We start from the raw sequence: 25714 nt of genomic DNA on the forward strand, positions 1-25714 counted from the left end.
CAGATTTTTCACCTAAAAATGACTCAGGGGCATGTTTTATTACATTTGAAGTGGATTTGGACAGGTTTTGAGTGAATTCTTTGAAAAACTTGACACCACATTTTTGCTATCGGCGACAGGCGGCGGGTCATCGTTTTGGAGTGAAAAATGTCAAAATTTCAGGTCCAGTTTTCACCTAAAAATGACTAAAAATGACTCAGGGGCATGTTTTATGACATTTGAAGTGGATTTGGACAGGTTTTGAGTGAATTCTTTGAAAAACTTGACACCACATTTTTTGCTATCGGCGACAGGCGGCGGGTCATCGTTTGGAGTGAAAAATGTCAAAATTTCAGGTCCAGATTTTTCACCTAAAAATGACTCAGGGCATGTTTTATGACATTTGAAGTGGATTTGGACAGGTTTTGAGTGAATTCTTTGAAAAACTTGACACCACATTTTTGCTATCGGCGACAGGCGGCGGGTCATCGTTTGGAGTGAAAAATGTCAAAATTTCAGGTCCAGATTTTTCACCTAAAAATGACTCAGGGGCATGTTTTATGACATTTGAAGTGGATTTGGACAGGTTTTGAGTGAATTCTTTGAAAAACTTGACACCACATTTTTTGCTATCGGCGACAGGCGGCGGGTCATCGTTTGGAGTGAAAAATGTCAAAATTTCAGGTCCAGATTTTTCACCTAAAAATGACTAAAAATGACTCAGGGCATGTTTTATACATTTGAAGTGGATTTGGACAGGTTTTGAGTGAATTCTTTGAAAAACTTGACACCACATTTTTTGCTATCGGCGACAGGCGGCGGGTCATCGTTTGGAGTGAAAAATGTCAAAATTTCAGGTCCAGATTTTTCACCTAAAAATGACTCAGGGGCATTTATACATTTGAAGTGGATTTGGACAGGTTTTGAGTGAATTCTTTGAAAAACTTGACACCACATTTTTTGCTATCGGCGACAGGCGGCGGGTCATCGTTTGGAGTGAAAAATGTCAAAATTTCAGTCCAGATTTTTCACCTAAAAATGACTCAGGGCATGTTTATTACATTTGAAGTGGATTTGGACAGGTTTTGAGTGAATTCTTTGAAAAACTTGACACCACATTTTTTGCTATCGGCGACAGGCGGCGGGTCATCGTTTGGAGTGAAAAATGTCAAAATTTCAGGTCCAGATTTTTCACCTAAAAATCGACTCAGGGGCATTTTATACATTTGAAGTGGATTTGGACAGGTTTTGAGTGAATTCTTTGAAAAACTTGACACCACATTTTTGCTATCGGCGACGGCGGCGGGTCATCGTTTGAGTGAAAAATGTCAAAATTTCAGGTCCAGATTTTTCACCTAAAAATGACTCAGGGCATGTTTTATACATTTGAAGTGGATTTGGACAGGTTTTGAGTGAATTCTTTGAAAAACTTGACACCACATTTTTTGCTATCGGCGACAGGCGGCGGGTCATCGTTTGGAGTGAAAAATGTCAAAATTTCAGGTCCAGATTTTTCACCTAAAAATGACTCAGGGGCATGTTTTATACATTTGAAGTGGATTTGGACAGGTTTTGAGTGAATTCTTTGAAAAACTTGACACCACATTTTTTGCTATCGGCGACAGGCGGCGGGTCATCGTTTGGAGTGAAAAATGTCAAAATTTCAGGTCCAGATTTTTCACCTAAAAATGACTCAGGGGCATTTATGACATTTGAAGTGGATTTGGACAGGTTTTGAGTGAATTCTTTGAAAAACTTGACACCACATTTTTTGCTATCGGCGACAGGCGGCGGGTCATCGTTGGAGTGAAAAATGTCAAAATTTCAGGTCCAGATTTTTCACCTAAAAATGACTCAGGGGCATGTTTTATGACATTTGAAGTGGATTTGGACAGGTTTTGAGTGAATTCTTTGAAAAACTTGACACCACATTTTTGCTATCGCGACAGGCGGCGGGTCATCGTTTGGAGTGAAAAATGTCAAAATTTCAGTCCAGATTTTTCACCTAAAAATGACTCAGGGGCGGGCATGTTGAAGTGGATTTGGACAGGTTTTGAGTGAATTCTTTGAAAAACTTGACACCACATTTTTGCTATCGGCGACAGGCGGGGTCATCGTTTGGAGTGAAAAATGTCAAAATTTCAGTCCAGATTTTTCACCTAAAAATGACTCAGGGCATGTTTTATACATTGAAGTGGATTTGGACAGGTTTTGAGTGAATTCTTTGAAAAACTTGACACCACATTTTTGCTATGGCGACAGGCGGCGGTCATCGTTTGGAGTGAAAAATGTCAAAATTTCAGGTCCAGATTTTCACCTTAAAAATGACTCAGGGGCATGTTTTATTACATTTGAAGTGGATTTGGACAGGTTTTGAGTGAATTCTTTGAAAAACTTGACACCACATTTTTTGCTATCGGCGACAGGCGGGGTCATCGTTTGGAGTGAAAAATGTCAAAATTTCAGGTCCAGATTTTTCACCTAAAAAACTCAGGGGCATGTTTTATTACATTTGAAGTGGATTTGGACAGGTTTTGAGTGAATTCTTTGAAAAACTTGACACCACATTTTTTGCTATCGGCGACAGGCGGCGGGTCATCGTTTGGAGTGAAAAATGTCAAAATTTCAGGTCCAGATTTTTCACCTAAAAATGACTCAGGGGCATGGGGCATGTTTTATTACATTTGAAGTGGATTTGGACAGGTTTTGAGTGAATTCTTTGAAAAACTTGACACCACATTTTTTGCTATCGGCGACAGGCGGCGGGTCATCGTTTGGAGTGAAAAATGTCAAAATTTCAGGTCCAGATTTTTCACCTAAAAATGACTCAGGGCATGTTTTATGACATTTGAAGTGGATTTGGACAGGTTTTGAGTGAATTCTTTGAAAAACTTGACACCACATTTTTGCTATCGGCGACAGGCGGCGGGTCATCGTTGGAGTGAAAAATGTCAAAATTTCAGGTCCAGATTTTTCACCTAAAAATGACTCAGGGCATGTTTTATGACATTTGAAGTGGATTTGGACAGGTTTTGAGTGAATTCTTTGAAAAACTTGACACCACATTTTTGATATCGGCGACAGGCGGCGGGTCATCGTTTGGAGTGAAAAATGTCAAAATTTCAGGTCCAGATTTTTCACCTAAAAATGACTCAGGGGCATGTTTTATACATTTGAAGTGGATTTGGACAGGTTTTGAGTGAATTCTTTGAAAAACTTGACACCACATTTTTGATATCGGCGACAGGCGGCGGGTCATCGTTTGGAGTGAAAAATGTCAAAATTTCAGGTCCAGATTTTTCACCTAAAAATGACTCAGGGGCATGTTTTATTACATTTGAAGTGGATTTGGACAGGTTTTGAGTGAATTCTTTGAAAAACTTGACACCACATTTTTTGATATCGGCGACAGGCGGCGGGTCATCGTTTGGAGTGAAAAATGTCGACAGGCGGCGGGTCATCGTTTGGAGTGAAAAATGTCAAAATTTCAGGTCCAGATTTTTCACCTAAAAATGACTCAGGGGCATGTTGACTCAGGGGCATGTTTTACATTTGAAGTGGATTTGGACAGGTTTTGAGTGAATTTTTGAAAAACTTGACACCACATTTTTTGCTATCCGACAGGCGGCGGGTCATCGTTTGGAGTGAAAAATGTCAAAATTTCAGGTCCAGATTTTTCACCTAAAAATGACTCAGGGGCATGTTTTATACATTTGAAGTGGATTTGGACAGGTTTTGAGTGAATTCTTTGAAAAACTTGACACCACATTTTTTGCTATCGGCGACAGGCGGCGGGTCATCGTTTGGAGTGAAAAATGTCAAAATTTCAGGTCCAGATTTTCACCTAAAAATGACTCAGGGGCGGGGCATGTTTATACATTTGAAGTGGATTTGGACAGGTTTTGAGTGAATTTTTGAAAAACTTGACACCACATTTTTGCTATCGGCGACAGGCGGCGGGTCATCGTTTGGAGTGAAAAATGTCAAAATTTCAGGTCCAGATTTTTCACCTAAAAATGACTCAGGGCATGTTTTATTACATTTGAAGTGGATTTGGACAGGTTTTGAGTGAATTCTTTGAAAAACTTGACACCACATTTTTTGGCGACAGGCGGCGGGTCATCGTTTGGAGTGAAAAATGTCAAAATTTCAGGTCCAGATTTTTCACCTAAAAATGACTCAGGGCATGTTTTATTACATTTGAAGTGGATTTGGACAGGTTTTGAGTGAATTCTTTGAAAAACTTGACACCACATTTTTTGCTATCGGCGACAGGCGGCGGGTCATCGTTTGGAGTGAAAAATGTCAAATTTCAGGTCCAGATTTTTCACCCTCAAAAAATGACTCAGGGCATGTTTTATTACATTTGAAGGATTTGGACAGGTTTTGAGTGAATTTTGAAAAACTTGACACCACAATCGGCCATCGTTTGGAGTGAAAAATGTCAAAATTTCAGGTCCAGATTTTTCACCTAAAAATGACTCAGGGGCATGTTTTATTACATTTGAAGTGGATTTGGACAGGTTTTGAGTGAATTCTTTGAAAAACTTGACACCACATTTTTTGCTATCGGCGACAGGCGGCGGGTCATCGTTTGGAGTGAAAAATGTCAAAATTTCAGGTCCAGATTTTCACCTAAAAATGACTCCAAAAATGACTCAGGGCATGTTTTATACATTTGAAGTGGATTTGGACAGGTTTTGAGTGAATTCTTTGAAAAACTTGACACCACATTTTTTGCTATCGGCGACAGGCGGCGGTCATCGTTTGGAGTGAAAAATGTCAAAATTTCAGGTCCAGATTTTTCACCTAAAAATGACTCAGGGCATGTTTTATACATTTGAAGTGGATTTGGACAGGTTTTGAGTGAATTCTTTGAAAAACTTGACACCACATTTTTTGCTATCGGCGACAGGCGGCGGGTCATCGTTTGGAGTGAAAAATGTCAAAATTTCAGGTCCAGATTTTTCACCTAAAAATGACTCAGGGGCATGTTTTATACATTTGAAGTGGATTTGGACAGGTTTTGAGTGAATTCTTTGAAAAACTTGACACCACATTTTTTGCTATCGGCGACAGGCGGCGGGTCATCGTTTGGAGTGAAAAATGTCAAAATTTCAGGTCCAGATTTTCACCTAAAATGACTCAGGGGCAAAAATGACTCAGGCATGTTTTATTACATTTGAAGTGGATTTGGACAGGTTTTGAGTGAATTCTTTGAAAAACTTGACACCACATTTTTTGCTATCGGCGACAGGCGGCGGGTCATCGTTTGGAGTGAAAAATGTCAAAATTTCAGTCCAGATTTTTCACCTAAAAATGACTCAGGGGCATGTTTTATTACATTTGAAGTGGATTTGGACAGGTTTTGAGTGAATTCTTTGAAAAACTTGACACCACATTTTTTGCTATGGCGACAGGCGGCGGGTCATCGTTTGGAGTGAAAAATGTCAAAATTTCAGGTCCAGATTTTTCACCTAAAAATGACTAAAAATGACTCAGGGGCATGTTTTACATTTGAAGTGGATTTGGACAGGTTTTGAGTGAATTTTTTGAAAAACTTGACACCACATTTTTTGCTATCGGCGACAGGCGGCGGGTCATCGTTTGGAGTGAAAAATGTCAAAATTTCAGGTCCAGATTTTTCACCTAAAAATGACTCAGGGGCATGTTTTATTACATTTGAAGTGGATTTGGACAGGTTTTGAGTGAATTCTTTGAAAAACTTGACACCACATTTTTTGCTAGCGACAGGCGGCGGGTCATCGTTTGGAGTGAAAAATGTCAAAATTTCAGGTCCAGATTTTTCACCTAAAAATGACTAAAAATGACTCAGGGGCATGTTTTATGACATTTGAAGTGGATTTGGACAGGTTTTGAGTGAATTCTTTGAAAAACTTGACACCACATTTTTTGCTATCGGCGACAGGCGGCGGGTCATCGTTTGGAGTGAAAAATGTCAAAATTTCAGGTCCAGATTTTTCACCTAAAAATGACTCAGGGGCATGTTTTATACATTTGAAGTGGATTTGGACAGGTTTTGAGTGAATTCTTTGAAAAACTTGACACCACATTTTTTGCTATCGGCGACAGGCGGCGGTCATCGTTTGGAGTGAAAAATGTCAAAATTTCAGGTCCAGATTTTTCACCTAAAAATGACTCAGGGGCATTTTATGTGAAGTGGATTTGGACAGGTTTTGAGTGAATTCTTTGAAAAACTTGACACCACATTTTTTGCTATCGGCGACAGGCGGCGGGTCATCGTTTGGAGTGAAAAATGTCAAAATTTCAGGTCCAGATTTTTCACCTAAAAATGACTCAGGGGCATGTTTTATTACATTTGAAGTGGATTTGGACAGGTTTTGAGTGAATTCTTTGAAAAACTTGACACCACATTTTTTGCTATCGGCGACAGGCGGCGGGGTCATCGTTTGGAGTGAAAAATGTCAAAATTTCAGGTCCAGATTTTTCACCTAAAAATGACTCAGGGGCACTATGTTTATTACATTTGAAGTGGATTTGGACAGGTTTTGAGTGAATTCTTTGAAAAACTTGACACCACATTTTTTGCTATCGGCGACAGGCGGCGGGTCATCGTTTGGAGTGAAAAATGTCAAAATTTCAGGTCCAGATTTTTCACCTAAAAATGACTCAGGGGCATGTTTTATTACATTTGAAGTGGATTTGGACAGGTTTTGAGTGAATTCTTTGAAAAACTTGACACCACATTTTTTGCTATCGGCGACAGGCGGCGGTCATCGTTTGGAGTGAAAAATGTCAAAATTTCAGGTCCAGATTTTTCACCTAAAAATGACTCAGGGGCATGTTTTGACAAGTGGATTTGGACAGGTTTTGAGTGAATTCTTTGAAAAACTTGACACCATTTTTTGCTATCGGCGACAGGAGTGAAAAATGTCAAAATTTCAGGTCCAGATTTTTCACCTAAAAATGACTCAGGGCATGTTTTATGACATTTGAAGTGGATTTGGACAGGTTTTGAGTGAATTCTTTGAAAAACTTGACACCACATTTTTTGCTATCGGCGACAGGCGGCGGGTCATCGTTTGGAGTGAAAAATGTCAAAATTTCAGGTCCAGATTTTTCACCTAAAAATGACTCAGGGGCATGTTTTATACATTTGAAGTGGATTTGGACAGGTTTTGAGTGAATTCTTTGAAAAACTTGACACCACATTTTTTGCTATCGGCGACAGGCGGCGGGTCATCGTTTGGAGTGAAAAATGTCAAAATTTCAGGTCCAGATTTTTCACCTAAAAATGACTCAGGGGCATGTTTTATTACATTTGAAGTGGATTTGGACAGGTTTTGAGTGAATTCTTTGAAAAACTTGACACCACATTTTTTGCTATCGGCGACAGGCGGCGGGTCATCGTTTGGAGTGAAAAATGTCAAAATTTCAGGTCCAGATTTTTCACCTAAAAATGACTCAGGGCATGTTTTATTACATTTGAAGTGGATTTGGACAGGTTTTGAGTGAATTCTTTGAAAAACTTGACACCACATTTTTTGCTATCGGCGACAGGCGGCGGTCATCGTTTGGAGTGAAAAATGTCAAAATTTCAGGTCCAGATTTTTCACCTAAAAATGACTCAGGGGCATGTTTTATACATTTGAAGTGGATTTGGACAGGTTTTGAGTGAATTCTTTGAAAAACTTGACACCACATTTTTTATATCGGCGACAGGCGGCGGGTCATCGTTTGGAGTGAAAAATGTCAAAATTTCAGGTCCAGATTTTTCACCTAAAAATGACTCAGGGGCCTCAGGGCATGTTTATTACATTTGAAGTGGATTTGGACAGGTTTTGAGTGAATTCTTTGAAAAACTTGACACCACATTTTTTGCTATCGGCGACAGGCGGCGGGTCATCGTTTGGAGTGAAAAATGTCAAAATTTCAGGTCCAGATTTTTCACCTAAAAATGACTCAGGGGCATGTTTTATTACATTTGAAGTGGATTTGGACAGGTTTTGAGTGAATTCTTTGAAAAACTTGACACCACATTTTTTGATATCGGCGACAGCGGCGGGTCATCGTTTGGAGTGAAAAATGTCAAAATTTCAGGTCCAGATTTTTCACCTAAAAATGACTCAGGGCATTTTTATACATTTGAAGTGGATTTGGACAGGTTTTGAGTGAATTCTTTGAAAAACTTGACACCACATTTTTTGCTATCGGCGACAGGCGGCGGGTCATCGTTTGGAGTGAAAAATGTCAAAATTTCAGGTCCAGATTTTTCACCTAAAAATGACTCAGGGGCATGACTATGTTATTACATTTGAAGTGGATTTGGACAGGTTTTGAGTGAATTCTTTGAAAAACTTGACACCACATTTTTTGCTATCGGCGACAGGCGGCGGGTCATCGTTTGGAGTGAAAAATGTCAAAATTTCAGGTCCAGATTTTTCACCTAAAAATGACTCAGGGGCATGTTTTATTACATTTGAAGTGGATTTGGACAGGTTTTGAGTGAATTTTTTGAAAAACTTGACACCACATTTTTTGCTATCGGCGACAGGCGGCGGGTCATCGTTTGGAGTGAAAAATGTCAAAATTTCAGGTCCAGATTTTTCACCTAAAAATGACTCAATGTGAAAATGACTCAGGGGCATGTTTTATGACATTTGAAGTGGATTTGGACAGGTTTTGAGTGAATTCTTTGAAAAACTTGACACCACATTTTTTGCTATCGGCGACAGGCGGCGGTCATCGTTTGGAGTGAAAAATGTCAAAATTTCAGGTCCAGATTTTTCACCTAAAAATGACTCAGGGCATGTTTTATGACATTTGAAGTGGATTTGGACAGGTTTTGAGTGAATTCTTTGAAAAACTTGACACCACATTTTTGCTATCGGCGACAGGCGGCGGGTCATCGTTTGGAGTGAAAAATGTCAAAATTTCAGGTCCAGATTTTTCACCTAAAAATGACTCAGGGGCATGTTTTATACATTTGAAGTGGATTTGGACAGGTTTTGAGTGAATTCTTTGAAAAACTTGACACCACATTTTTTGCTATCGGCGACAGGCGGCGGGTCATCGTTTGGAGTGAAAAATGTCAAAATTTCAGGTCCAGATTTTTCACCTAAAAATGACTCAAAAATGACTCAGGGGCATGTTTTATTACATTTGAAGTGGATTTGGACAGGTTTTGAGTGAATTCTTTGAAAAACTTGACACCACATTTTTTGCTATCGGCGACATCGTTTGGAGTGAAAAATGTCAAAATTTCAGGTCCAGATTTTTCACCTAAAAATGACTCAGGGGCATGTTTTATTACATTTGAAGTGGATTTGGACAGGTTTTGAGTGAATTCTTTGAAAAACTTGACACCACATTTTTTGCTATCGGCGACAGCGGGTCATCGTTTGGAGTGAAAAATGTCAAAATTTCAGGTCCAGATTTTTCACCTAAAAATGACTCAGGGGCATGTGAAAATGACTCAGGGGCATGTTTTATACATTTGAAGTGGATTTGGACAGGTTTTGAGTGAATTCTTTGAAAAACTTGACACCACATTTTTGCTATCGGCGACAGGCGGCGGGTCATCGTTTGGAGTGAAAAATGTCAAAATTTCAGTCCAGATTTTTCACCTAAAATATGACTCAGGGGCCATGTTTTATGACATTTGAAGTGGATTTGGACAGGTTTTGAGTGAATTCTTTGAAAAAACTTGACACCACATTTTTGCTATCGGCGACAGGCGGCGGGTCATCGTTTGGAGTGAAAAATGTCAAAATTTCAGGTCCAGATTTTTCACCTAAAAATGACTCAGGGGCATGTGAAAATGACTCAGGGGCATGTTTTCATTACATTTGAAGTGGATTTGGACAGGTTTTGAGTGAATTCTTTGAAAAACTTGACACCACATTTTTTGCTATCGGCGACAGGCGGCGGGTCATCGTTGGAGTGAAAAATGTCAAAATTCAGGTCCAGATTTTCACCTAAAAATGACTCAGGGGCATGTTTTATGACATTTGAAGTGGATTTGGACAGGTTTTGAGTGAATTCTTTGAAAAACTTGACACCACATTTTTGCTATCGGCGACAGGCGGCGGGTCATCGTTTGGAGGTGAAAAATGTCAAAATTTCAGGTCCAGATTTTTCACCTAAATGACTCAGGCATTGAAAATGACTCAGGGGCCATGTTTTATGACATTTGAAGTGGATTTGGACAGGTTTTGAGTGAATTCTTTGAAAAACTTGACACCACATTTTTTGCTATCGGCGACAGGCGGCGGGTCATCGTTTGGAGTGAAAAATGTCAAAATTTTCAGGTCCAGATTTTTCACCTAAAAATGACTCAGGGGCATGTGAAAATGACTCAGGGCCATGTTTTTATGACATTTGAAGTGGATTTGGACAGGTTTTGAGTGAATTCTTTGAAAAACTTGACACCACATTTTTTGCTATCGGCGACAGGCGGCGGGGTCATCGTTGGAGTGAAAAATGTCAAAATTTCAGGTCCAGATTTTTCACCTAAAAATGACTCAGGGCATGTGAAATGCTCAGGGCATGTTTTATGACATTTGAAGTGGATTTGGACAGGTTTGAGTGAATTCTTTGAAAAACTTGACACCACATTTTTTGCTATCGGCGACAGGCGGCGGGTCATCGTTTGGAGTGAAAAATGTCAAAATTTCAGGTCCAGATTTTTCACCTAAAAATGACTCAGGGGCATGTTTTATGACATTTGAAGTGGATTTGGACAGGTTTTGAGTGAATTCTTTGAAAAACTTGACACCACATTTTTTGCTATCGGCGACAGGCGGCGGGTCATCGTTTGGAGTGAAAAATGTCAAAATTTCAGGTCCAGATTTTTCACCTAAAAATGACTCAGGGGCATGTTTTATGACATTTGAAGTGGATTTGGACAGGTTTTGAGTGAATTCTTTGAAAAACTTGACACCACATTTTTGCTATCGGCGACAGGCGGCGGGTCATCGTTTGGAGTGAAAAATGTCAAAATTTCAGGTCCAGATTTTTCACCTAAAAATGACTCAGGGGCATGTTTCTATGACATTTGAAGTGGATTTGGACAGGTTTTGAGTGAATTCTTTGAAAAACTTGACACCACATTTTTTGCTATCGGCGACAGGCGGCGGGTCATCGTTTGGAGTGAAAAATGTCAAAATTTCAGGTCCAGATTTTTCACCTAAAAATGACTCAGGGGCATGTTTTATGACATTTGAAGTGGATTTGGACAGGTTTTGAGTGAATTCTTTGAAAAACTTGACACCACATTTTTTGCTATCGGCGACAGGCGGCGGGTCATCGTTTGGAGTGAAAAATGTCAAAATTTCAGGTTCCAGATTTTTCACCTAAAAATGACTCAGGGGCATGTTTCATTACATTTGAAGTGGATTTGGACAGGTTTTGAGTGAATTCTTTGAAAAACTTGACACCACATTTTTTGCTATTGGCGACAGGCGGCAGGGTCATCGTTTGGAGTGAAAAATGTCAAAATTTCAGGTCCAGATTTTTCACCTAAAAATGACTCAGGGGCATGTGAAAATGACTCAGGGCATGTTTTATGACATTTGAAGTGGATTTGGACAGGTTTTGAGTGAATTCTTTGAAAAACTTGACACCACATTTTTTGCTATCGGCGACAGGCGGCGGGTCATCGTTTGGAGTGAAAAATGTCAAAATTTCAGGTCCAGATTTTTCACCTAAAAATGACTCAGGGGCATGTGAAAATGACTCAGGGGCATGTTTTATGACATTTGAAGTGGATTTGGACAGGTTTTGAGTGAATTCTTTGAAAAACTTGACACCACATTTTTTGCTATCGGCGACAGGCGGCGGGTCATCGTTTGGAGTGAAAAATGTTTCAAAATTTCAGGTCCAGATTTTTCACCTAAAAATGACTCAGGGGCATCGTGAAAATGACTCAGGGCATGTTTTATGACATTTGAAGTGGATTTGGACAGGTTTTGAGTGAATTCTTTGAAAAACTTGACACCACATTTTTTGCTATCGGCGACAGGCGGCGGGTCATCGTTTGGAGTGAAAAATGTCAAAATTTCAGGTCCAAGATTTTTCACCTAAAAATGACTCAGGGGCATGTTTTATGACATTTGAAGTGGATTTGGACAGGTTTTGAGTGAATTCTTTGAAAAACTTGACACCACATTTTTTGCTATCGGCGACAGGCGGCGGGTCATCGTTTGGAGTGAAAAATGTCAAAATTTCAGGTCCAGATTTTTCACCTAAAAATGACTCAGGGGCATGTTTTATGACATTTGAAGTGGATTTGGACAGGTTTTGAGTGAATTCTTTGAAAAACTTGACACCACATTTTTTGCTATCGGCGACAGGCGGCGGGTCATCGTTTGGAGTGAAAAATGTCAAAATTTCAGGTCCAGATTTTTCACCTAAAAATGACTCAGGGGCATGTTTCATTACATTTGAAGTGGATTTGGACAGGTTTTGAGTGAATTCTTTGAAAAACTTGACACCACATTTTTTGCTATCGGCGACAGGCGGCGGGTCATCGTTTGGAGTGAAAAATGTCAAAATTTCAGTTCCAGATTTTTCACCTAAAAATGACTCAGGGGCATGTTTTATGACATTTGAAGTGGATTTGGACAGGTTTTGAGTGAATTCTTTGAAAAACTTGACACCACATTTTTTGCTATCGGCGACAGGCGGCGGGTCATCGTTTGGAGTGAAAAATGTCAAAATTTCAGGTCCAGATTTTTCACCTAAAAATGACTCAGGGGCATGTGAAAATGACTCAGGGGCATGTTTCATTACATTTGAAGTGGATTTGGACAGGTTTTGAGTGAATTCTTTGAAAAACTTGACACCACATTTTTTGCTATTGGCGACAGGCGGCAGGTCATCGTTTGGAGTGAAAATGTCAAAATTTCAGTTCCAGATTTTTCACCTAAAAATGACTCAGGGGCATGTTTTATGACATTTGAAGTGGATTTGGACAGGTTTTGAGTGAATTCTTTGAAAAACTTGACACCACATTTTTGCTATTGGCGACAGGCGGCGGGTCATCGTTTGGAGTGAAAAATGTCAAAATTTCAGGTCCAGACTTTTCACCTAAAAATGACTCAGGGGCATGTGAAAATGACTCAGGGGCATGTTTCATTACATTTGAAGTGGATTTGGACAGGTTTTGAGTGAATTCTTTGAAAAACTTGACACCACATTTTTTGCTATTGGCGACAGGCGGCAGGTCATCGTTTGGAGTGAAAAATGTCAAAATTTCAGTTCCAGATTTTTCACCTAAAAATGACTCAGGGGCATGTTTTATGACATTTGAAGTGGATTTGGACAGGTTTTGAGTGAATTCTTTGAAAAACTTGACACCACATTTTTTGCTATTGGCGACAGGCGGCGGGTCATCGTTTGGAGTGAAAAATGTCAAAATTTCAGGTCCAGACTTTTCACCTAAAAATGACTCAGGGCATGTGAAAATGACTCAGGGGCATGTTTTATGACATTTGAAGTGGATTTGGACAGGTTTTGAGTGAATTCTTTGAAAAACTTGACACCACATTTTTTGCTATCGGCGACAGGCGGCGGGTCATCGTTTGGAGTGAAAAATGTCAAAATTTCAGTTCCAGATTTTTCACCTAAAAATGACTCAGGGGCATGTTTTATTACATTTGAAGTGGATTTGGACAGGTTTTGAGTGAATTCTTTGAAAAACTTGACACCACATTTTTTGCTATTGGCGACAGGCGGCGGGTCATCGTTTGGAGTGAAAAATGTCAAAATTTCAGGTCCAGACTTTTCACCTAAAAATGACTCAGGGGCATGTGAAAATGACTCAGGGGCATGTTTTATGACATTTGAAGTGGATTTGGACAGGTTTTGAGTGAATTCTTTGAAAAACTTGACACCACATTTTTTGCTATCGGCGACAGGCGGCGGGTCATCGTTTGGAGTGAAAAATGTCAAAATTTCAGGTCCAGATTTTTCACCTAAAAATGACTCAGGGGCATGTTTTATGACATTTGAAGTGGATTTGGACAGGTTTTGAGTGAATTCTTTGAAAAACTTGACACCACATTTTTTGCTATCGGCGACAGGCGGCGGGTCATCGTTTGGAGTGAAAAATGTCAAAATTTCAGTTCCAGATTTTTCACCTAAAAATGACTCAGGGGCATGTTTTATTACATTTGAAGTGGATTTGGACAGGTTTTGAGTGAATTCTTTGAAAAACTTGACACCACATTTTTTGCTATTGGCGACAGGCGGCGGGTCATCGTTTGGAGTGAAAAATGTCAAAATTTCAGGTCCAGACTTTTCACCTAAAAATGACTCAGGGGCATGTGAAAATGACTCAGGGGCATGTTTTATGACATTTGAAGTGGATTTGGACAGGTTTTGAGTGAATTCTTTGAAAAACTTGACACCACATTTTTTGCTATCGGCGACAGGCGGCGGGTCATCGTTTGGAGTGAAAAATGTCAAAATTTCAGGTCCAGATTTTTCACCTAAAAATGACTCAGGGCCATGTTTTATGACATTTGAAGTGGATTTGGACAGGTTTTGAGTGAATTCTTTGAAAAACTTGACACCACATTTTTTGCTATCGGCGACAGGCGGCGGGTCATCGTTTGGAGTGAAAAATGTCAAAATTTCAGTTCCAGATTTTTCACCTAAAAATGACTCAGGGGCATGTTTTATGACATTTGAAGTGGATTTGGACAGGTTTTGAGTGAATTCTTTGAAAAACTTGACACCACATTTTTTGCTATTGGCGACAGGCGGCGGGTCATCGTTTGGAGTGAAAAATGTCAAAATTTCAGGTCCAGATTTTTCACCTAAAAATGACTCAGGGGCATGTGAAAATGACTCAGGGGCATGTTTCATTACATTTGAAGTGGATTTGGACAGGTTTTGAGTGAATTCTTTGAAAAACTTGACACCACATTTTTTGCTATCGGCGACAGGCGGCGGGTCATCGTTTGGAGTGAAAAATGTCAAAATTTCAGGTCCAGATTTTTCACCTAAAAATGACTCAGGGGCATGTTTTATGACATTTGAAGTGGATTTGGACAGGTTTTGAGTGAATTCTTTGAAAAACTTGACACCACATTTTTTGCTATCGGCGACAGGCGGCGGGTCATCGTTTGGAGTGAAAAATGTCAAAATTTCAGGTCCAGATTTTTCACCTAAAAATGACTCAGGGGCATGTGAAAATGACTCAGGGGCATGTTTCATTACATTTGAAGTGGATTTGGACAGGTTTTGAGTGAATTCTTTGAAAAACTTGACACCACATTTTTTGCTATCGGCGACAGGCGGCGGGTCATCGTTTGGAGTGAAAAATGTCAAAATTTCAGTTCCAGATTTTTCACCTAAAAATGACTCAGGGGCATGTTTTATTACATTTAAAGTGGATTTGGACAGGTTTTTGGTGGGTTTTTTTTTACACTAAATTTACACTACTGTTTTTGGTAAATGTGACAGGCGGCGGGTCATTGTTTGGACTGAAAAAATGTCAAAATTTCAGGTCCAACTTTTTAATGTTACTCAGGGGCATGTTTTATACTCTTTGGAGTGGATTTAAACATGTTTGTGGTGAATTTTTTGAAAAAAAAAGACACTGATGACTGTGTTTGGTGACTGCTGCAGGCAGGTCATTGTTTTGAGTGAAAAAAAAAGTAAAAATTTTAGATTCACTTGTTAAATGTCAAATACACTCAGGCATAGTTTATGCCAGTTGGAGTGGTTTGTATAAACTAGGTTTATACGAGGCAGCATCTCATTCTGGCTATTACTGGACTTTACCTGCATTGTTCACATAAATGAGTACACTAATTCATGAGGGAAACCTGATTTTCTTCTTTTTCTTCATTGTTTACATGAAGCATGAAAGAATTTTCTACTAGTCGGCCACAAAGAAACCAGCTGTAACCTGCTGTCTACCTGGAAAAGCTTAGAGCAAAATCCCTGATATTCTAACCTTGCTGTCTGAAGTGTGATTTTAACTGACAGAGAAATATGCTACAGATTTATATCTAAGGGATGGATTTAACCTTTTTATAAGCCAAACTCACCAGTCAGTCTGTGTGGTTTAGGTAGTTGCATTTGACAATTATCAACAAATCATACTTTCAAATCGAGAATTTCAAAACAAAACACAATGAAGGGATGTACTTCTTTGCACCTGATTTGCTGTGTAAGCAAATACAATTCATTTGAATGATGTCCTTCCTGTTGAAAGCTAAGACAACTGAAGGACTGCATCATTAAATCAAAAAAACAGGTCAATGCAACAGTTCTTTTCTTATTTATTATGATAGGAGGCGCAAAACTTACAAAAAATGAAAATATCCTCACTCACGCATGCTATATTCATACAGCATATTAGACAACTGAGACAAAAATAGATATACACTGTATATCAACAGCAAAACGAGCAATATCAAACAATGTCATTACACCAGTGCTTAGCAAACTCAGCCTTGATTACTTTTCTCATTCACATACCCAAATCATGTTATCTTTACACGCACACACACACAGACACACACACGCACACAATAAAAACAACATATTTAAAGTCCATCCATCATTAAATTGCAATATACACTGGTAAAAAAAAACAGCTTTGGCACTTAGATCTTTTGGAGTTACTTGTCTTATTCGACAAGAGGAACATGGAAAACACATGCATATTCTGTAGAAATAATAAAGAGTGCAACAATACAGTAGAAAATTTGTGTGGTGTCTCCTTTGATTTATAGTCTATAATGACTATGCTGTATACTGATAAAAAGAATCTCATCCCTTCTTGGTGCACTAAAATATTCAAACACTTGGGCTTTGTCTCCTCTGTTGACAGTGCTTTCATCAGTTGTACAATACAAACAGCGTTTATCTATGTTTCATGCAGTTTCCAAGGAAGCCACCCATAAAACACTTCTTCATTAGTTATAGTATAACAGAGTTCAACAGTCTAAACATCAGCAGAAAAACTTATGGCATGACTAAAGCTGATATATTGCAAAGGCAAACCAAGTATCGGTAGATAAACACCACACAAAAATATACAGTACTGAATCTGTTGTTCAAAGCCTGTATGGATGGATGCAACCTTTTCCCCCTGCCTTAGTGACTTTCTGAAGTATCATTGTGTTGTCAGTTCAACAGGAATTCTATGAACACATCATTTTCAGAATACACAGGTTCTGTGCTGGTCTTATCAAAAATAGCAACAAGTTAAGGGTTTAACTACCAACCCCCACCCCCACACCCCCACCCCCCTAAGCACCATACTCCTTCTATAATTGTGGGAGAGCATTTATCCGTACCAATGACATGACTATTGGCTTTAGAATACTGCTGTTCCACTTTTCAATCCCACATCCATTAAAATAACACTGAGAAACTTTAGGAGTACATAGGTTCAGAGGACAGAATTTTCCCATTAGCAGTATAATGTTATAAAATATAATCTTTTCTTTCATGTACCAGTGCATGACATGTTTTGTGTTTCTCCTTTTGTTCTTATTGGGTCATAGATGTGTCTGAGCTGCAGTCATAGTGCTATGACTGGCTGGCAAGTTTGTGCAGGAGAGTTCTTGCTGGTTAGCACTCAAATATAGCCATCAGTCCACTGGTTCCCTCCTTATTCCATCTCCCAAACTTGCTGATCTGACATAAGACTTTGATTAGTGTACACATATTTCTGCTAAGGGAGATGTAGGTGTGTGGCCTTTTTGCTTGTTCTCTGCCTCCTCTAGTTTTTCTTCAGTTGGGAGATTTGGTCTCAGGCTCACAATTTTTGTTTAATAGGTAAGTATACACTGTAGGCGTGACAGGTTTAGTTATGCTTTGTTTACTTTGGCTGTCCCCACCCTGAACCAATGCCATTGTACCTGAAATAAATACAGTGCTTTTTGGTCTGTCATCTGGTGTCTACTGTAACTGGTCATTCTTGGGACCAGAGAGGTTTTGCAGAGGTTTTCCCTTGGCTGGAGCGTAATAACAGAGATCATGTAAAGCCTTTTAAAATCAGTTGTTTTCTCCCAATTTTAATGTATACTTTCCACTAATATCGTAAAGTATACATTTTCATCTAATGTTAACAGAGCCTCAGTTTAACAGGTAGCATATGAGAATTTAATGCACTTTTTGGTATCAATAAATTAGAGCAAGAGTAATTTTTCTAGTCTTCTAACTAGTATTAGTATGGAAATGCCTTTTTAATAGTGATGTAGTCAATACCATGTGTTAACTAGTATGAGTAGTAGTGTTATCACTAGGGACATACAGTATTGCACTTTAGGTTTAGCAGACTTAACAATCCTTTTACCAGTTTAACCACAATTTAACATGCTATCTATCTATATCAATAGAAGCATGTTTATGTGCTGTAGTATATTCTAGGTTTACTTTACGCTCTTGTACTAGATTCAATATTTCTCTCACTGACTGAGACCTTCTTATGTTGCACAACCACTCTCTGGCTCCCTTGGAACCTGGGTGTGGCTGTTGCAGAAAAATCCTCATTTGACCCTGTAGAGCTGTGTGAGCCCAGTGAAAAACCCTGCACACCTTGACCTCTGACCTCCAAGCCCTGCTCTCTTGACCCCAGTCCTGTCTGAGTGAATCCCTGCACTAAGTGTTCACCGTGCTCTGCACCTGAGGACCCATGCTCCACCACCAACACTTTTCTGGACCTGGAGACAGTTCCTTGTGGAAGGCCTTGTATTACCTGCCCTGTCACTTCACCCACTCCCACCTGCCTATCTAAGAGGACCACACCCTGAGAACCTTGGAGACCACCGACCTGAACCAGCCCCTGACTTAACCCAACTTGGCCTACTTGACTGACTGCCTGCTGCTGGGTGCCCCCTGCCACAAGCACCACTTGGGGTTGGGGTTCAACTACATACATGGGTGAAGCAGCGTAGTACATAGTGGGCTGCTGTATGAGCAGCGTCTGACTGGGAATCACTACCTTATCCTGGACATGTACCTTGGGAAGAGTTGACGAACCCTGTGTGATGTGCTCTTTCTGGACAATGGTGGAGGATCCAGATGCTACATTGGAGAAGTTGAGGGTGTTGATGTTGACATGGTCCCTGTCCCTAACTGTTTCTGTGTGAGTATGGACATGTGTGTGGGAGGAGGTGGAGGGCCTGACTGGTGACACCGGCTGGATTGGGGGAAGAGAAACTCCTACATCCACAGACTCAGACACTAAGGCTGACCCCTGACAAATCTCAGCCAGGGTTTTGAATTTGGGCCCAAGGTCATTGAGGAACGTGAGATCATCATCATTCTCAAGAAGGCTACAGCAACCTACAGAACCTGCCAGGGACTCCTCACCCTCATAGTCATAGACCAGCAGTCCATCCTTCTGCTGGGACTGTTGTGTAGCATGGTTTGATTTCTGCAAACAAATAAAACCAGAATACACGAGGCTTCAATAACACTGACATTTCAGTTCTGTGTGAATAATACTGCTTCTACTCTATCATGAAAACCGCATAATTTTTTTGAATACATATAACCATGAAACCTCGATCAGTGGTTTTCAATTAAATCTAAAAGATACTCACACTTGAATAGTACTCTCCCAGGAACTGATCAGATAGAGCCATCCCATCAAAGACCCCAGCTCTGTACTGGGAGAAGAAGTGCCCTTGTCCCGTCATGGTCCCCATACCCATTATGTCCTCTTGGCCACTGAAGTGTCTGTAACGGTTGTATAGGTGGATGTCCTCAGCTGTCAAAGTGGAGGTGTTTACGGCACCACCAATGGCTGCTCCCCCACCCACTGCTCCACCTGCTGCTCCTAAATGTTCAGTGAATCCTCCCCCATAGTTGTTGGCATTCAAGGTAGTCACTGCACCACCGTCAACTTCCACTGGGACTTGTAGAAGAGGAACTTCCTGTGAGAAAAATGTGGGATTCCATCAGAGATGCAGCATTTTAGGCAAATTTGATCAACGCATTTGATCAACTCTGCACTGATCAAAGTACCTTGTCTTCTCCTTGCCCCTCAGTGTGATATTGGATCAGCTGTTGTTTTGCATCAAATGGAATTGGCTTGAAATTTCCCAGAGCTGCAGCACCTCCACACAGGCAGAACAGCAGCAGCAAGGGCACCACTGAAAAATAAATACATTGACACTACATCATCAATCAGTGGATTACTTTGATTCAACAAAGCAATTTAACTCATGAAACTGGAATTGTGTAATGCATGCTGAAGCAATGATCTACCTCTTTCAAAACCTGGCTGTGGTGCACCCATCTTTGAGTAAATCTCACCTAGCATGCCACAACATGACAGGCTAGACAAAGGAAATAACTAACCAGGTATAGAAAAAAAGATTAGTAATACTTGACTCACACAGTAGCAGCAGCAGTCCCAGGAGCAGAAGCAGGATACCAGCGGCACCTAAACCTGCAGTTGTCGTACGCCGCAACACACAGGTTTTAGTGTTTTCATTGCAAGTGCACACAGTTATGTCCATTATCTGAACGTCAGTGCAGGACTTTCCTTGCTGGTCCTTGACCTCCACTGCCACTTTGTAGGTGCCTGGCCACAAGTTGGCTTGGTCTCGCAGAATGGCTGTGGTTTCTGAAGAGGTATGAAACAAAAAATTTTAAATTTGTTGCACAAGCCATGAATAAGCTTTTTCATTCCTTGCAATTTGTAATAATGCTTCTTTATACAGAAGCTGTAAAGCCAGGATGGACCTTTTTTATGACAGACATTTACATGACATAGAAAGAAAAGTGTAGCTAATTTGAGCATGCTGGTAATCCATGTCAAATATGAAATACATGACAAAGAGAAGTTATTATATTAGTTAAACACACCTAACTAAATGCTTCTGGAGTTTAAAATGCATGTATTTGGCTAGTCATACAAATGTGTACAATGTGAAGTCAATGAAATGAATGATTAATTAAAAAAAAAACTCTAGGATGCATGGAAACTATTACAATCTGCTTGCAAGTCTTTGGAAATCTAAGGTTTCAGACTTAAAAACTAGTACTGATTTTGGAATTTGTCAAAAAAAATATCTTTAATATTAACCTTGAAGGTGAATGCCCATTTAATAGTGCTTTGCCAAAACTCTGACAAACAGTAGTCATCCTCTTCACATAATCTTACCATTAAAATGCTCTACTGTCCATTTCCCCTTGCTGCTCCCCTGAATCACTGTGAATTCAAACGGCACTGAATTGGGGAATTCATCCATGTCTTTGGCTGTGACATAGATCACATTATCCTCGAGGCACATGGTGTGAGTTGTAGCAGTCAGTTCTGGACAGTGATCATTAAAGTCCTGCACCTGAATGGCAATGGTCCCTGTGGCAGTTTTTTTGGAACCATCTGAAAACCAAAAAAGAAAATTGAGAAGTTAGCGTTGACCTGTTGAACACAATATGCAGTATGTCCACAGGGGGAAATAATAACTCACCATTGGTGATGCATATAATTTCAGCATAATATGTTCCATTGATCAAGAACTTGGACTCTCTGTCTGGCAGTTTGTTCAGCCTGATATCTGCTGTTTTTTCGTCAATAATCAACCAGTTGTCATCATCACGGAGTTTTGCATACCTGAAAGTATGGAAATTCATACATGTGAGGACAGAAAAATAAGATATCTATATCAAGAGACACAAAATATAGCTATGCTGTTTAGTAACGTCTTTCACTACTGCGTGAAACTGTACCTTACGTTGGTGGCTGTCTTAAGTGTGTCACTGTCAATAGCAGCGTAATTGGTGATGACTTTGTTGATGAAAATGGAAGAGTGGTCCTCAGAGATAGTCACCACTTTGACAGTTGGCTGGAAACGGGGGCCTTCCTTCTGATTGAGCACATTGATTTTAATAGGGTAGGATTTTTTTGATACCGTAGTGCCAGCACTGTAACTTGCTTTGTTGGAAACAGCCACATCCAAGTTGAGAGTTTTTAGTTCTTCATAGTCCAGGGCCTGTAAATTGAAGGATAATGCATATAATAATGTTACCCTGCTGGCTGATTCACATTCTTCATTTTACTGTATATAGTTACAGTCCATCAGAATGAGACTACAGTCTTTTACCTTGTTAATCATGATAATTCCCTCATTGGTCTTTGAATCAGTAGTGATACTGAAATAGCCTCCCTCATTCCCTGAAACGATTTCGTAGACAGCCAGCCAGTTGTCAGTGTGAATCAGATCCATGTCAATGGCTTTGATCCTCATCACTTCCACATTAATGGTGTTCTCCTCCACACTCCCTTCATACTGCAAAAAAATCCACATTAACAGTTACTGTTGATCATTATATATACATTTATATGGGAAAATCAACTTTAAAAAAAAACAAAACAGAGGTGTTAGTTGTTGCAATTGTTTCAGACATACCGATTCTTTTTCCAGGGTTGGAACATTGTCATTTATGTCCAGAATTCTGATCTCAATTTCTCCAGATCCTGTGTTTCCTCCTGGTTGTCCATTCATGTCAGACACTATAATTTTCAGCTTGTATGTATCTTTTGTCTAAAACAAAAATAAATCAGAGATAAAATGCACTGATTAATGCATTCTAGTTTTTAGTTTCCCATAAAATCTGTTGCTGAACATGAGTATGATTTTGTCTTAATAATTGTTTAAATATTACTTAAAATGTATAAATGCTATTTTCTCACTGACTGTGATCCATCTGGGGATTATGCATATGGTGGAAAACAGAACATGTTTGTATTGTGTGGTGACTTTAATTTGGCTTATCTGTATAAGTAAAGGCCATTCATGGGGTATGATCTTTCCTACTTACCAAAATAAGAGCTAATGGAAAATGTATGCATGGTGTGATGGTAAAATTCACCACGTGGTGCTGATCTGACAATAATTAGGATTAGCTGCACTCGACAAAGAATTTCAGGAAATGTAAGCGTTTCAGTACAGTGCCTCACCTCTCTATCTAGAGTGTTTTGTCGAACCATGATCTCTCCAGTCGCAGTGCTGATGAGGAACATCCCAGCTGCATTACTCTGCTCGTCAATTCTGTAGTAGATCTGGGAGTGGAGTGTGTTCTCTTGATCAGCATCGGTAGCTATTACTTTCATGACGTAAGTACCTAGAAATCACCAATGGAATGACACAATACATATGATGGAGTACGGGTAAAAAATACTTTTGTTTTCCAGAACCATATCACTAATAATACTGTAGATGTCTTAAAATACCTGTTGCACTAGATTCATTGACATATGAGATCTGGTGTGCTTTAATGACCGGTGGGCAGTCATTCACATCCTCAACCCTAATTGGAAGGTCAATATCACTTTCAGCGTAGCTCATGTTGGTGAATCTTGCCACACCTTTTAACTACAAGAAAAGATATCATGAAGAAATGTCAGTTTCTTCAATGTACAGCTTGAGTACATGACTGTAAATGCTTTATGTTTGTTTTTCACAAACAGGATTCATAAGCACTCTTACATTATAGACTGCGATCTTCTCTCGATCCAGAATGGAGTGGATTCTCACATAACCAGTGTTGGGGTTGATAGAAAATACGCCAACAGGTGGCTTGTCAGCACCAGGCCCTGTTAAAGAATATATTATCCTTGTGAAGTTCTCCTTGTCAGAACGAATCTGAAATGAAAGTTTAGAAACACAAAATGAATCCACCTGATCTGGACCTGATCCAAAACCTTAAAATTACAAGAAAAAGTGAATTTACTGTAAGTTTTTACTATAAAATAACATCTGTGATTTTTTCAAACTTTTCTGACATAATTTCAGATGATTATTATTCAGATCATGCAAATGTAGGTATGTGACATGATACACTAATCAGCTGTTTGGGTTTTATACTAAAATGGAGTTTGGCATCCAAGCTGTTTTTTTTTTGATAAGCACAGCCACACATTGATCTTGTTAGCATCATTCAATTACACCCAACAATTACAGCATCAATCATAAAACCTAAGTTAATACCTTGCTGAGATGTGAAACTCTGATATGTTTCATAACATCAAACACAGGTGTGTACATTTAAAAGTCTGAACAAAGATGTATTCACTGTTGTGCAGAGTGAACTGAACTGACTCATTATGAAAGTGGCAGTTTGCCATCATCTGAGGAGTTGTTCTCAGACATACTCAGACTAAGTCAGACTTTCCCAAAAAAAAAAAAAAAAAAATCAAAGGTGGCCTGAGGATAAAACTACTCAGGTTGAGAGCATAATCAAGTTACTTTGCAGTTACATATTCTAATTATTATTATAAGGAATGAAACGTTGTCATTCCTACCATTATATATGTGTGTGACTGTAAAAATATTTTGTATATTCTCTAATTATTGTAAAGGAAGAACTGGGATATTCAAATTTAATAAAATTCTCTAGAGCAAAAGTACACACTATGGCAATATTGTCCAAGCCGGTGTAATCATGATTCTCTTTGAGGTTTCTGGGACTTCTGATCCATTCTCTTTTCGCTCTGTGTAATCCTTCTGCCTCCACAGGAACCGGCTGCAGGTAAACAAAGAGGGAGGAAAAAGTTAATTATAAAAGTGAGACGATTCTGACGCCTTCAGACAACATTAGTTTACATGTATTTTATCTTTTACATTATAGGAGCATGTGCCCATAACCAAAATCTATTTTACTATTCTGAATAGAACATAGACATGAACGTCTAGTCGTCTACACTGCATTCGAAGGGGGAAAGTCTTTTTATACAACATAGCTGGGACTTTTTTAAATATCGTCATCCACATTACAACATACATCTAAATGATCTCAAAGCACTTTCTCTGACCTGACGTGAACAATTCGACTTCCTCGTCATGGTTGGACTTTATTAAAAAAAAAACTGTGCCCCTATAGTTTTCCCCCGACATCCAATATTTAGGGAAACAGTTGGCAACAAGCTGCGTCGCGGTACAGAAGGATCTGTACCGTGACATTCCAGTTCCAGTTCAGCTGAGTGAGGTGAGAGTAAACACGGAGACTGCGCATTTACTTTTTCTCTCGTATCTTTTGGCTAGACACTCGACGGTTTTAACTTTGACTACACGCACTCAAATGCACCTGATGAAGTTAATAACCACGGGGGAAAAGGGAGCCACACCTGTTAAAAATCCACTGTTCTACGAGCGATAATGAACATCTGACACTGTTGAAAAGAATGAATCGTTTTCTTACCGTTAAGAGGAGCGCCATCAGGATAAAAATGCTGCATGTCAGTAGGGGAGCCATCGGCTTAGAAATATATATATACACAAACATATATAGAAACTTCACCGATCCTCCTGTTGATGTGAAATCCCGTCGGGTTAACTCTGTCCGTAGTTTATCGTTGGTTTCATATAGACTTTGACCCTGTGGAGGGGGAAGAACTATTACAGCGATAGGCGGTGCCGCCCTCCGTTATATGGCTCACCAGCTACTGCTGATAACAGGCGGGGACGGGAGGTAGTTGTGTCCACTTTTGTGCATAGTTGTGATACTTGTGTGCAGCCTATTGTCTCTGACTGAGAGAGAAAAACATGCGCCCAGCTACAAAGGAAGATTGAACTCAAGAGGAAAACAGCCCAAAACTGACAATAAACTGTGGCCAAACCAGACAGACACGTTTATTATTATTATTTTTATTATGAATCTGGGGTGGTAATGTGTTAACTAATGTTTTGGAAAACTAAAAACAACATGATGACATTTCCATTTTGAGTTTGCAGTATGGGATTAGGTCTATCTACTGTGTATGATTTAGATT

The 25714-nt window shown here is 39.5% G+C and overlaps 1 protein-coding gene across 1 annotated transcript; it reads right to left on the reverse strand.

Annotated features, from left to right (window-relative positions):
* Positions 1 to 16239: 16239 nt before the first annotated feature.
* LOC108883426 (desmoglein-2) lies at positions 16240 to 25416 on the reverse strand. Its single transcript, XM_018676539.2, has 14 exons — positions 25144 to 25416; positions 24358 to 24468; positions 23433 to 23588; positions 23177 to 23318; positions 22904 to 23067; positions 22353 to 22487; positions 22047 to 22232; positions 21673 to 21935; positions 21414 to 21556; positions 21104 to 21325; positions 20333 to 20563; positions 19960 to 20087; positions 19536 to 19868; positions 16240 to 19366 (listed from the first exon to the last, which is right to left on the reverse strand). The coding sequence occupies exons 1-14, from the start codon at positions 25225 to 25227 to the stop codon at positions 18365 to 18367; spliced, it is 3300 nt and encodes a 1099-aa protein (XP_018532055.1). The 5' UTR covers positions 25228 to 25416; the 3' UTR covers positions 16240 to 18364.
* Positions 25417 to 25714: the final 298 nt, after the last annotated feature.

This window comes from Lates calcarifer, linkage group LG4 (genome assembly GCF_001640805.2).
Source record: "Lates calcarifer isolate ASB-BC8 linkage group LG4, TLL_Latcal_v3, whole genome shotgun sequence".
Classification (NCBI taxonomy): Eukaryota; Metazoa; Chordata; class Actinopteri; family Centropomidae; genus Lates; species Lates calcarifer.